Source organism: Strix aluco, chromosome 4 (assembly GCF_031877795.1).
Source record: "Strix aluco isolate bStrAlu1 chromosome 4, bStrAlu1.hap1, whole genome shotgun sequence".
Classification (NCBI taxonomy): Eukaryota; Metazoa; Chordata; class Aves; order Strigiformes; family Strigidae; genus Strix; species Strix aluco.
In genome coordinates, this window is record NC_133934.1 from 12,332,440 (window position 1) to 12,345,600 (window position 13,161).

A 13,161-nucleotide genomic window follows, 5' to 3' on the forward strand; every position below is an offset into this window, starting at 1 on the left:
TCATGAAGCAAGTGTAATGGATTGTGAAGAATGGATGTTCCTGGTGAATTTATAGGGACACCAGTAGCACCGATAGTTGCTAAAGAAAATTGATGTAGCTTTTCTGCTAATGTTGTTGAAGGCAAATGATATTATATTTGTGTTATCCTGAAATGAAAGGCTTGCACTCTTTTAACCCAACCTCCAGAGCACAATGAAAAAACCCCAAACAAGCCACAAAAAGAACAGGGGAGGTGATCACCCTCCCTAACTAACCCCTTTGGTTTTTCTTTTACTGTTGCCTTCACGATCTGGTTCCGCACTGTCCATCCAGGAACCTTGATGAGGAATTAGCACTTTCCCTGCATTGAGGGGTAATTGTTGTGATTACAAAAACTTGTTCTTTAGGAATAAAATACTTATTCACATAAATGTTGTCCCTCCATTCAAATTACACCTTAGTTTAGTTCACAGTACTCTTTAAAATGTCTGTATGAAATATCACATAAGGCCAGGTTGGACGGGGCTTTGAGCAACCTGGTCTAGTGGAAGGTGTCCCTGCCCATGCCAGGGGGGTTGGAACTAGATGATCTTTAAAGGACCCTTTCAACCCAAACCATTCTATGATTCTAATATTAAATTGTGTCATTTGGCCCTTTGTCATTTCAGGTTTCTGTAACCACCAAGAGCAGTAAATCTAATAAACTGTTTTTTTTGTAACAGGGTTAAATAATGTGGAGTAAGTGGGATACGTGGCCTTATTTCTGTCCATATATTGAATGAAGCAGGTGAAAGTCTTTATTATTAAACTTCATATTTGAGGTTTGATCCAAGATTGAATGTATATTCTTAAGCATGACACTTCTTCACTTTTCAGTACTCTATTTTTAAGCTCAGTGAGGGCTTCTATGGGTTCTTATGCTAAGTTGAAACAAAATGCACCAAACTCGAAAAAGCATTAGGACTGTGTCAAATTCTGCAGTTTCTGGCCATATGTTTCTCAATTATGTCTGTGGTCCACCATGAAGATTTCTCTCATTTGGCTGTCAGAGAGCCTGATAGCAAAGGGGTTTGTTATCCTCTGTGTGGACCAGTCCTAGATGGGATCTTCTGGTAAGGGTTTAATTTCCCTCAGCAGTTTGCTCACAGCAGAGACAAGGTGACATTTTCCATCCCAGGCTCCAGAGTGGAGCATGACCAGAGACTTGCGATTCTTCCCCTTTCTGCCACCACTGTCAGCTTGTCTTGAGCTGCTTCCAGAACACTCCTATCTCAGCCAAATCTTGTCCTCATCCCTGGCACCTCATCCTGGTCCCCATTGCTGTTAAATCATGCTTAGTATGGCAATGCCAAAGGAGATGTGCTTGTTCAAAGGTGCTTTTTTGACCACATATTGTGGATTTTCATGGATACAGTGTACCTATCACAACATCCGTCTCTGTCAGGCTTCAGCCTTTACTCCCAAGTACTTCCCAAAAAAAGGTGCTATGCTTTCTTTTTAACATTGAAAACCACTATATTGTATCCTATCCTTTTTTTTTTTTTCCACCTTTATAAAAAGCTTAAAGAGGTTGTCTGAAATTTTCCCTGAAGAAATGAGCTTGAGCACACCAAATGTCAATAATGTCTATTTAAATGGTTGAAGTTCGGCAAAGTTACAAGCACCCTGAAGACATCACTTTACGTTGCCATAAGGTGTGTAATGCAGCTATAATAACAAGTGATACCACTGTCCCCTTTTCACCATACTTGCAGCAAGTGCATATGTCTCGAGAAAGCAGTATAGAAATAAATCTGAGGAATGTATCTTATTTGACATTCTTTTAATAAACCATTGCTAATTCAGTAAGCCCTACTTTATCCAGAACAGCAGAGTTATGTACTGTGTAGCCTGTTGGAGAGAGGCAGAGTGTTGACATCAGTAGTATGTGAGCACTGAACGTTTGGCAAGATTATTGGCAGAGATGTCCCTAGCAGACAGGTCTTGCACACCAAAGTGCTGTGGAAAGTGTTTGGTAGTTCATTTCTTGCCAGTTTTTGTCCTTGTCAAAAAGTAAATGCAGTCAGGTCTTTTTAGGGTTTAAGGATTGGTGGCGGTATCTCTGCTAGAGGAGAATGCAGTCTGGGAGAAAGGGACGTTTGGAGAATCAGGTGTTCATTTGTATCTCTGTTTAGAATAAGTCATTTAAAGGTAAGGGGAAATTTCTAGTTTCATTAAATTCTATAAATCAGGGTATAATATAAGCATTTAATTTTTAATGAGGTCTTTAGTTATGTTCCGATGAGTAGTCTCAGATCATTACATTCCATCAGTAATTCACTATTTCACTCATTAAATATGTTAATTGTATCTTCTGCTGCTTCAAAGACTGATTTTTATACATAAAGGCATAAAAGTAGAATGCTTAAAATTACCGTGTAAACCTATTTCCTTAAATATGATTTGAAACATTAAATGTTAAGTTCACTAGTATAGTTACTCAGAAATGTCAGCAGTTGCAATTTCAACATAAAACACAATATATTTTAAAATATTGAAACTTAAACTAATATATCATTAATTACATCATTTTGTTGTGTTGAATGAAAGAATAAGTATTTAAAACTCTCTTCAGAAGCACAGTTTTATAATGAGCCCAAAGGCACTGTATTCCCACTGGGGTTTTGTGTGAAATACTGAATATCTTAGTTCTGAACTGAGGGAAAAGCAAAATAATTATTCATCTGTCTACCATGCATATTTTAAATATGATTTGTGTTACTTCAAGATTAATGGAAGAATTCCAAGAGAAATACTACATCTTTTTGTTTTTAATTTATTTTATAGCTGAGTTGGGTTTTTTTGAATTCTAAACCTTGACCCAGAGACCTGAAGAGAAGCAAATATGTGAAGTTGTCCTGCCCTGTAGCTCTGGACACTGACCACCACGTGTATCGTGGAAAGCAAAACTTTGTTTTCTGCCACTTTGCAACAGTTTTCAGTTTGCAACAGTTTTCACAATTCAAAAAACTTATTTCCAGCAATTTTCAGTTTCATGCTTCTATGCAATAAATCCATCATAGAACTTCCAGGTGCAAGAAAACAAAGAGAAAAATTAATTTTTCTCTGGAAATGTTACAATATTTTCAGTTTAGGGAAAGGAGGTATGTTTAGCATGGAGGGGTGCCTTCAGGGCTCTGCAGCAGTGCATCTGAGTCCCTCCACTGCAGCTGGGGCTCCTCGGCCAGGTTACTGCCCTGCCCATGGGACAACACCACTGTATGAGACTGTGGCCGTCTGCATGCCTCCGCACCGGCCAGGCATTGATGCCTCTGGAGAGATGCTGTTCAGAAAGCCTCAGCCATGGGAAGAGCTGAACGTGAGAAAAAGGCAAATGTTTAATCGTTGCAATCAGAATTTTATATTTCAAATGTAACTTTTTAAGCCAAACTGTTCTGGGTGTGGTCAGCTCTTAAATCAAGTCTTCCATGAATTAAATGCTGTAAATCTCATGCTTGTTAGTAATTCTGGAGGGAGCAAACTTTCTTCACCCATAGTTGTAAACTTTTAGCAGCTACTCTACTAAGTAACTCAGGAAAATACTGTTTTGGTTTCTTACAGGGTTGATTCTTTTTCAGGGTGGGTAGTTTGTTTTGGGCAGGTTACAGTAAAGAGAAATTCTCATGTCAGAAGTTAAGTATTGCAAAGTTCAGAGTTCCCTCTGTTTTCATTTGAAGAATCGGTCAGACCCTCGTATTAGCTTGAACCATGTGTGCTGTTTGCTCTGTTGTAAATTTGGGCATCTGCCTTTCTCTAAGCTTCTAATTGCCTGTCATGCTGTGTTGTTTTTATTGGACATGTACTTAATTATAACCAGGGCTTCAGTAATAGCTCCAAAGTTCATATTGCCTTGAGCAGGACTTTTTTCACAATCCCAGAATGCATAATTTCAACAGACAAGGCAGAATGCTAATGTATGGTGAATAATTCTATGGGCAGCTCAATCCCATATATCTTCTTGGGAAAAAAAACCACTTATAAGAGTAGAAAGTGTCAGTTTGGGCAAAACTTGCAAAAACTCCCCTGGAAGACTGGGTGAAAGGCTCAGCATCTCATTGAAATACTGACTCCTTAAAGCTGGTGGATGTGGAAAGACCTTTTAGGTATCATCACAAGGTGCCAGTGGTGGGGCTGAGGTGAGAATAGAGGAAGAAGAGCATCAAGGTCAGATGTTAAAGAACAAGAGCTGGGTGACGCTCACTTACTGATACTTACTGATTTTGGTATTGTCTTGTTATCATATATGTTCATAGTGACAGTACCATCACTGCCTCTTTTTATCATCCCTACCTATGGTGAAGGTATAGACGTTACTGTTGTTTTGTTGTTGTTCTTTTTTAAATTAAATTCAATGTTGTGGGTTTTTTCCCTCTTTTTTTTCTTTTTTTTTCCTTTAGAAGTCTTTTTTCTGAAATTGCAACTCTGATATTACAGTAGGAATAGAAACTAAAGATCTTGGCTGGTCTGAGTTTAACTCAGCCTCTTACAAAGTTATTAACTGTTTTGCAGCAGTCTCATACAAAAAGTAACTTCCGTTTTTTGTTTTTTGGTTTTTTTTTTTTTTTGAATGTTGATGAAAGAAAAGGGTTACACAGCAGTGGCATTATCCCTTGACTAAACCCTGAAGGGAAACACATCTGATTCCCATTTATACTTAGTCTATTGGCCTATGAGAGGTTTGTCCATCTTGGCTGGTTGGTTCATAAGTTTATTTTGAAGCTAAATTTTAAAAAAAATAAATCCCTTTGAAATAAGCAGTCCAACCTTAGAATAACCATGCCACATTACAGAAGAAGAATGTAATTAAATATGTAATTTACTTAAAATGTTTGATGTATTTTCCTGTTGTTAGTTGTTCTTAACACAGAAAAAAAGCCAAGTCTATTGACATATAGTTCAGCCGCTTTATAATTAACTGCCTTCATGTTTGCTCTTTAGGCTCTTAAGTACACTGCAATAAAAAATTGATGCAAGTACTGCAGCAGAATTCTCAGAATAAGGTCCTATCTTACCTGTTCCACATAACACATTGGGATGCCAATTTATATTGTTATTATCAACAGCCCAATAAATGCAATTTCTAATTTACATCACAAGGTGGCAGCAGATTTTTAATTCACTTAATGTTTTGCTAACCTAGATAAACCTAATTATTGTTTTCTTACGAAACGACAGCAACCTTTGTTTAATGATCAGATGTACATGGTATTTACAGAGATGTCAATGTTTCAGAAGTATGAACTCAAAACATCTACAGAAGTGTATTTCTAGCTTAAAATGAGTTTAAAAGGCGATTACCTTGAACTTTAAAGATCAGTAGCCCACAGTGTAATAGTTGCTAAATCCCATTAAAGGTATTTTGGGTAAAAACAATAGCTTTTATCTATAGTCTTTGACTTCTTGAAGAGAAAATGTGACAAAGCATTTTTTGAAATTCAGGTGGAGGCTCTCAAGACTTGATCATGTGGATTCTTTCCTCTATAAGCAATTCTGATTTATGTTTGAAATGTTTGCAGGCATGAGCTTCGAAAGTTATGAAATGAGAAGCTTGGCTCAGCTCCTTTAGCAGATTTTTTTATCCTGTGCTGGCCAATACCAGAAGTTAGAACTGTTTAATCTCCTTGTCCTGTTTTGTCCCAGGTGTTAACTGTCATTATTTGTAGGTCTTGCAGAAGATGCATTTTATGACCTTTAAAATGCTCTATCTTTTGTTTTTCCTTGCAGTTTCACAACCACAGGCTGTACACAGCCAACTGGAGAAGCCATCAAGTACTGCAATTCTCTGCAATAACTGTGGAAACCCATGCAAGGGAGAAGTTTTGAGAGTTCAGAACAAATATTTCCATATTAAGTGCTTTGTTTGCAAAGGTAAGTGTTTGTGACAGCTGTTCCTATGAGTAGGTTTTAGCACTGGGAATGTGACTTACTGGTCCTGGAAACTTCACAAACATTTTACAATCCAATCCATGTCTGAAAGGATTTACTGTAAACTCGATGACTGCTTACTGTAAGATTATAAACATCCTAAGTCCTAAGAGTGGAGTATGTTTTAAACCGATATAAACCTGTGGAGTTTACTATAGAGTTGGGACCTGAGGAAGAAGAGGTTGGGAGAACTGCTAGTGAAACACGGTGCAGGGTTAGGAGACAATTAACATTTACAAAGAAATGTGGCAGTTATCCCTCTCCCAGCTTTCTAATGCATGCCATGGCGTGGGCCATGGCCATGTCTGTTCAGACTCTTGTGTTGGACTGTGATGTTTGAATCCCAGTGTGATCCTCTGTGCTTTCCCATTTTTGGGGGGTAACTACTTGGTTTGCTTCAGGTTGGTGCCTGATCTAATATTGACACATTGTGAATGGCAGAAGGATGGTCAAGGAAATAGGGAATTCACCAATACACCACCCCTTCTGTAGATACTTGGTTGTTTGAAAGATTCTCAGGCCCTCAACATAAGAAGGACATGGACTTGTTGGAGCAAGTCCAGAGGAGGCCACAAAGATGATCGGGGGGCTGGAACACCTCTCCTATGAGGACAGGCTGAGAGAGTTGGGGTTGTTCAGTCTGGAGAAGAGAAGGCTCCAGGGAGACCTTATAGCAGCCTTCCAGTACTTAAAGGGGCTACAGGAAAGATGGGGAGGGACTTTTTACAAGGGCATGTAGTGATAGGACAAGGGGTAATGGCTTTAAACTGAAAGAGGGGAGATTTAGATTAGATGTAGGGAAGAAATTCTTTACCGTGAGGGTGGTGAGACGCTGGACCAGGTTGCCCAGAGAAGCTGTGGCTGCCCCCTCCCTGGCAGTGTTCAAGGCCAGGTTGGACGGGGCTTTGAGCAACCTGGTCTAGTGGAAGGTGTCCCTGCCCATGGCAGGGGGGTTGGAACTAGATGATCTTTAAGGTCCCTTCCAACCCAAACTGAAAGTTGCAAAGATCTAATTTTTTTTTTGAATATACAAATGAGTAAATGTTAACTGATGTTTACTGGACAACCTGCTAACTTTATTACTAAGCAGTATTTCAAGTGACATTTATTAATCCTTGTAGCACAGCCTAGAAACACAAGCATGGTTCTGGTCCCAGCTGTGTTAATGTGACTATCTCCATTTCTGTTTAGAGGAAACTATCAGAAAAAAAACCTGTCCTTATTTTTATAAATATTTTTATAAATCCCATGGGATTAAGTATATAGTGTTCAATACCTGACTCAATCTTTAATGAGTTATATAGACAGGATTAAATGTTCAGCTCAATAATTGTGTTCTTTGCAAAATCACAAAGCAAGAAAAATAAGCATAGTGCAGTATCCTAAATATCAAAAATATTTTGGTCACCTATTCAGAACCAGAATGGTATTTAAAGCAGAACACAGCTCATACATACATCTTTCAAACTCTTTTAAAGCCACCTGTTGTTATGGCAAATTTTATTATCAAATTAGTGTTTCAGACCTGACTCAGGAGGAAAGCAGCTATTTTGTTATTCAGGAGTCTTGTTTCCTGCTTGAAGTCTCAGTAATATACTGGTATGTGCTTCATATAATTATCTTAATGAAATGCAAGCCCCCTTTTATAGAGATCTGCTATGAGAAGACATTGACAAGTCCTATGGAAGGAACATGACAACTATACATCCACGTTTTCATTTCATAGGGTATCTCCTTTTAGAGGTTGACAGGTCACCTGCAGATGCAGCAAGCAGATTCTGAAACTATTCACTGATCACAAATTTAAGCAGTGTGGAGGTTTTTTTTCTCCCACCCTCATGCAGAAGATGATGGTGAATGTATTGTAGAAGCTGCATTGCCCCTACCTCTCTGTAAGATGTAAGGAGTTTGTTTGCTTCAGGCAGTTCTTGGATAAAATGAGAAAAAAAATCACTATGTTAACAAGGAAGAAGCAGAGTAGCATCTGTCAGCAACCCATCAGACTCTCAGCTGGCAGAGGAGATAGTGTCAGAGATGCGTGGTTAAACTGCATCTTGGTGTCAGGGCTCTTGGAGTACTTACACTCCTTACTAATCATTTTGCTAAGTGCTAAATTTGCGCACATGGTTGTGGGGTTTTTTTCCCTCTTTATTTAAATGTCATAATTTCTTTTATCACTTTTCAAGGGTTTCCATCAATTTGCTGGCATCCTTCTGGTATCTGTTTTTGTTTTGTTTCTGGGTTTTATTTGTTACTTAAGAAGCATAAGTTGCGTTCTAGTGTGGATTTACCGTGTTGTTACATGAGAAGAACTTAGGAACAGAACAGAGCACTGAACATACATTTCACTAGCTAGCATAAAGGGGGGAAAAAAAACAGGTTAGACATATGTGAATTGGGTTTTTAATCATGCTCAAATCAGTGGATGAAAAAATATAGTTAATTTAGCAAAACATGGTACTCAGTTCTCCTGGTCAGTTGACCACTTACCTCATTTCAGCCTTGGAGGAGAGGTTTGTGCCACCACCCCTTTTCAGAACCCCTTTTCTTGTCATGCTGTTGTGCATGGGCAGGGTGATAATTCTGGGAATATATTTACCTTACAGTTGACTCCTCCCTGCAGTGCATTTATTTTGATGGTAGTCCGTGATGCAATTTGTCCCCTCTCACCTCATCTGCCAACGACAGCACCTTGAAAGAAGCTCTGTGTGTCCAGTGTACAGTGCAGCCTCAGGACAGCCCCAGGACAAATAATCCCACATGTGACCTGGCTATGTTTCCCTGATAAGCTGCGTGCCTGATAGGTTGACTGCCTCTGTGTTAATTCATGTCATAACTTTTGTCAGAAAACCTTAGGTACTTGTAAAACTGCAGAAGATTATGTTCCTTCTCATAGTATTTACAGATGTACAATGATGGAGACCACAAACTGACAAAGAGCCCATGAAGAAGAATGACAAATGACTGTGTCTTGAGAGGGTGTCTGGAGGTATTTGAGGTCTGTTTGAATGACTTGAATAGTGACACAGGATACTACACTGGAAGAAGTCACACTTACCTTTTTGAATATGTGTGAAATCTGAAACCATTTATTTGATAGTGTTGGTTAAATTATGAGGTTTCAGGGGGGCAGAGACATTTAATTGTTTCTTTTTTATAGGGTAGAAAGGTGCTTTTGCATATTGCCGTACAGCTGTCTGATTATTCCTCTGGGGACTGTGAGTTTCAGAATGGTAACAGCAAGTATGTAGGTGCCTTTTGTATTTAAATTAAATTGTATAACCAATGAAAGTTAGTATAAAGTCACTCATTCCCATCCAGTTCTTCTTGTGTTCCCCGGATAATGGTTGTAAACAATTCTAAGAAAAGATTTAAAAATCAAACAATTCTTATTATTCAAGATTGAGATGCACATTCAGATTAAAAATATTAATAGCAGTACTGTGAACATCTGGTAGTTTTGCTAAGTGTCAAAGTTTAATAGGATTTATGGAGGTAAATAGGCAGCATAAACAAGGTTTTTACTCATAGTGATTTGTGTATATTATTTCTTGTTAAGGTACACACCTAATCTGCTAGTAAAAGGCTATAGGGAACATGCCATCTAGCCTCACTTCAAATTTTACTTTAAAATATCTCCCATTTTAATTGAGTTTAATGAAAATGCAGTTATAATAGAAGTAGATGCCTTTGAAATACTGAGGCAAACACTTCAAGGGCTTTGATTCCCATGTTTGTGAATTCTCTTAGTATTTCTTACCACTATAATGAAAGCACCAAGGAAAAAGACAAAAGGTGATAAAATATTGATGACTCAGTCTATCAAATTAAAACAAATTGTGTTGTCTAGTTCATTCTGTCAGGTCAGGACTGCTTCTCATACAGGGTATGATATTAAGCAAATCCTCACTTGGAGCTCAGTTACAACAGTATAATTTAGTGAGCCAGTGCAGACACAGACTAACGTAGAATTGTAGGTAGGAGAGATGTAGGTGCTGCAGTTATATTATCCTGGGTAGCCTCTTTGGTCTTTCATAAAGATAGAATTACCTTGTTTTAGGAGTGTTTGTCAAGTATTTCTTTTTCTGTGATGTCATAGCATCCTGGCACTTCCAAAGTAGCAGTATTCCACGTCAAATAGAGTATTTAGGAAATACTGGAAGTGTGAGTCAAAGCCCCATGTTTCTAGGGGATCTGGATAATTGAATTACTATAGCTTTATATAAAACCAGAAAGTACACTTTACAGTGTTTTATATAGTCACTGTAGCAGACCAAATAATGGACAATCCGTAACACATTCGCAAATATATTTGCATACAGAAATCCTGCAGCCTCCACCCTAATTAAATGGAAAAATCTGTGCAATCCTGCAAAAAAATGTTCTTTGTACAAGATTACTAATACATGAGAAGAACCGTAACTCCTATCTTTGTCCCTTACTGGTTTGGTCTTGATGAAATGGAGTAAGCTTGCAGTCTGAGCCACAGATGTAAAAAACATGACCATTGTACTATAGCAGCTTTGCTATGTATGTGTCTGTCCTGTTTTACCCCTAATCAAAATTCCCTGGATTGCTGTCTTGTTATGGATTCAACACATGCAGTCTTCCACACTGGCACAGCTAGCAGTTTCAAGTATACTTTTCCCCCATGAATTTTCATTTATTTGTTTAATTAATCTGTTAGAACATATCACATCTTCAGCTTACATTGGGTATGTGGTTCTGTGGGTCAGTGTTTCTGATTCTTGTGGCACTACAGTTTCCTGGAAATTGTGAAGAAGCCCTGGGCTGGATATATCACTTCTGTACCATTTTTTCAGTAGAACATACAACACAACCCAGAGTTATGTCATTTGTTGTGAAGCCATGTTAATGGGGAGGGCTAAGACAGAATATGTGGTGAAAAAGTTAAAAGCATCAAGTAACTTCGTAATAGGAGTGATTTGTTTGTTGGATCAAACGCATCTGCTAGGATATAAATATGTTAAAAGCTACGCTGAGTGACCTGAGGGACTTGCGTTTGAACATAGCTACAGGGTTTCACGTTTCGGAGTGGGAGTCATTTACAGGAAGCTCAGTAGTAAGATCTCTGAGTCCCAACTTTTGGCCAAGCAGTAGCAGTTGATGGCATGTGTGGCATCTTAGGCGCTGGGGGTGGGCGTAGGCGTTCTTGTTCATCAGGTGCTCTCAGCAATGTGCCCATCGCTTCCCAAGTCCTTCAGGAGTCTGCAACCCCAGATCATATTAACTCAGTATAATAGGAAAAACTGTGCTTCTGATGCAATGCTCATAGGGTCTAGCTTGGATAGTATGGTAGGTTTGGGGCTGACTTGTCAATGTTACATGAGCTTAATGTTTTATTTCACTGAAATAATGATGATAATCACTTTTGCCTGTGCAAAAGTAATTTAATGCAGTGGCCAGTGGTTCTGTGTTGTGGTTTTGATATGTTTAAACTTAAACTTTAAAAATAATTAATCACTAACTTTCTAAAAGCAACTCAATAATTAATGAATGAAAAAAAATTTTGGTCAGTTAGTGAACTCTCACAATTACAGAGTAATTGTTAATTTTTCTTTTGTTTTAATCACATTCTTGTTGCAACCTTTCTTTGTATTCATAAAGACCTTTCTGCAGTCCCTCATGTCTTTGTCATATACCAATGAAATCAATACTTTAGTGAAAGCTTTGTTTCCTAGTATATGTTTCATCCAGAGTCTAATTAATTTTTTTAAGAGTATCTTTCATGAATTTACATAATTAGTACAGTGTGATAAAAGGGACAAGTGAGGAATCATGGTTACAAGCACTGGTAAAGGAATATCTTCCTAACATTTCAATAAAGGTTAGCTAACTATCTACTACAGGAAGCCAAGCTTCTGTTGTGTCTAGTTTCCAACTTGATTTATTTCATTTAAAGATACAGAGTTTCTGGGGTTTAGATTTTTAGGGCATAGTAAAGCTGTACATACTTTTGTCTTTATACCCCAAATATTACATAATACCCCTGCTTTATTTTCTTACTAATTATATTTTTCTTTAGTTTTTTAATTGCCTTGTTTTTCTCCTTATTTACATCCTTCTAGTCCAAAGACTGAGAAGTTATACTAGGAAGTTAAGTGCTCATTAAAAACATGGATAGGATTTTCAAAGAAGTAATTGCTGAAATTTCTGGGGGATGATCCAAACTGCAGATACAGCTATGTGCAGAAGATGTTTGCATTGTGGGGGACTGGTTCCTAACTGGGAAGAGAGAGGTACCTGGGAGAGGTGCTTAACTGTGCTGGAAATGCTGAGGTAAATTTAAACAAAGACATCAAACAAGTGGAGAATAGTAAAACTCATCCTGGTTGAAATCAAAGTAGAACTGGGACAAAACTGAGTGCATTTACAAATTATGCCTGATGTTCATTAAATAAAGTTTTGGGTGGTAACATAAACTTTGCAGGCAGTAAAGGTACTATTCATATAAAGAAGAGCATACATAATTTCAGTCCACATTAGATAATGTTATGCCCGTGAAGAGCCTGTAATTCTTTTGATTTACTCAAATTCTCTTTTTAGGGTAAAGTTTTTCCCCACACAAAAAATGTCAGTGAAAGGATGCCTTTATGCAGGGGGACTTTCTGTCTGTATCATGCCTTTTCACATGGGGATATAGCAGGGATACAGCCAACATGCTGGAGTAGTTACTGGGCATTTTGATGCACTAAGGTGTTGTGAAGCCTGCGTGGAGACCCAGAGAGAGTTGTTGCATGAAATTCATCACTGCCACGGTGGTGTTATTCCACCTCCTGCTTTCTGCGACTCATTAACATGAGACCATCTGCCATATCTGTGCACAATCAGAGCAAGCACTTAATTTGCAAACCTGTAACTGGCACCCAAAGCGTCATTATGAAAAATCAGAAAATATTTAATGTTGTTACTTTACATGTGTTGTTTTTTTTTTTTTAAAGCAAACAGTTTTAATTAGTCTGGCAAATGACAGCGGTATTTTATCATAAACACTTAAAATGCTATTAGGTTGAAAATGGATTAAAGCACATTAATATGTTTCTTAAATCTCTTTAACATGCGTGTAGATTTTAAATAACTAGATTGATACCTTAAAATAATAAATCAATATAAACCAATCAGCTTCTTCAGTTTTCCTGGGGGTTGTTTTGTTAGCTTGGACCAGGCATGTACATAGCACTGTGAGGATCTCTCTT

The 13,161-nt window shown here is 37.9% G+C and overlaps 1 protein-coding gene across 7 annotated transcripts in view; it reads left to right on the forward strand.

Annotated features, from left to right (window-relative positions):
- Positions 1–13,161, forward strand: part of ABLIM2 (actin binding LIM protein family member 2) — a 146,847-nt gene that overhangs the window by 34,613 nt on the left and 99,073 nt on the right. For all 7 annotated transcript variants that reach the window (XM_074822032.1, XM_074822034.1, XM_074822037.1 and 4 more), the window contains exon 2: positions 5,744–5,887. In XM_074822032.1, coding sequence (XP_074678133.1) covers positions 5,744–5,887 — 144 coding nt within the window. The remainder of the gene's footprint in view (positions 1–5,743; positions 5,888–13,161) is intronic.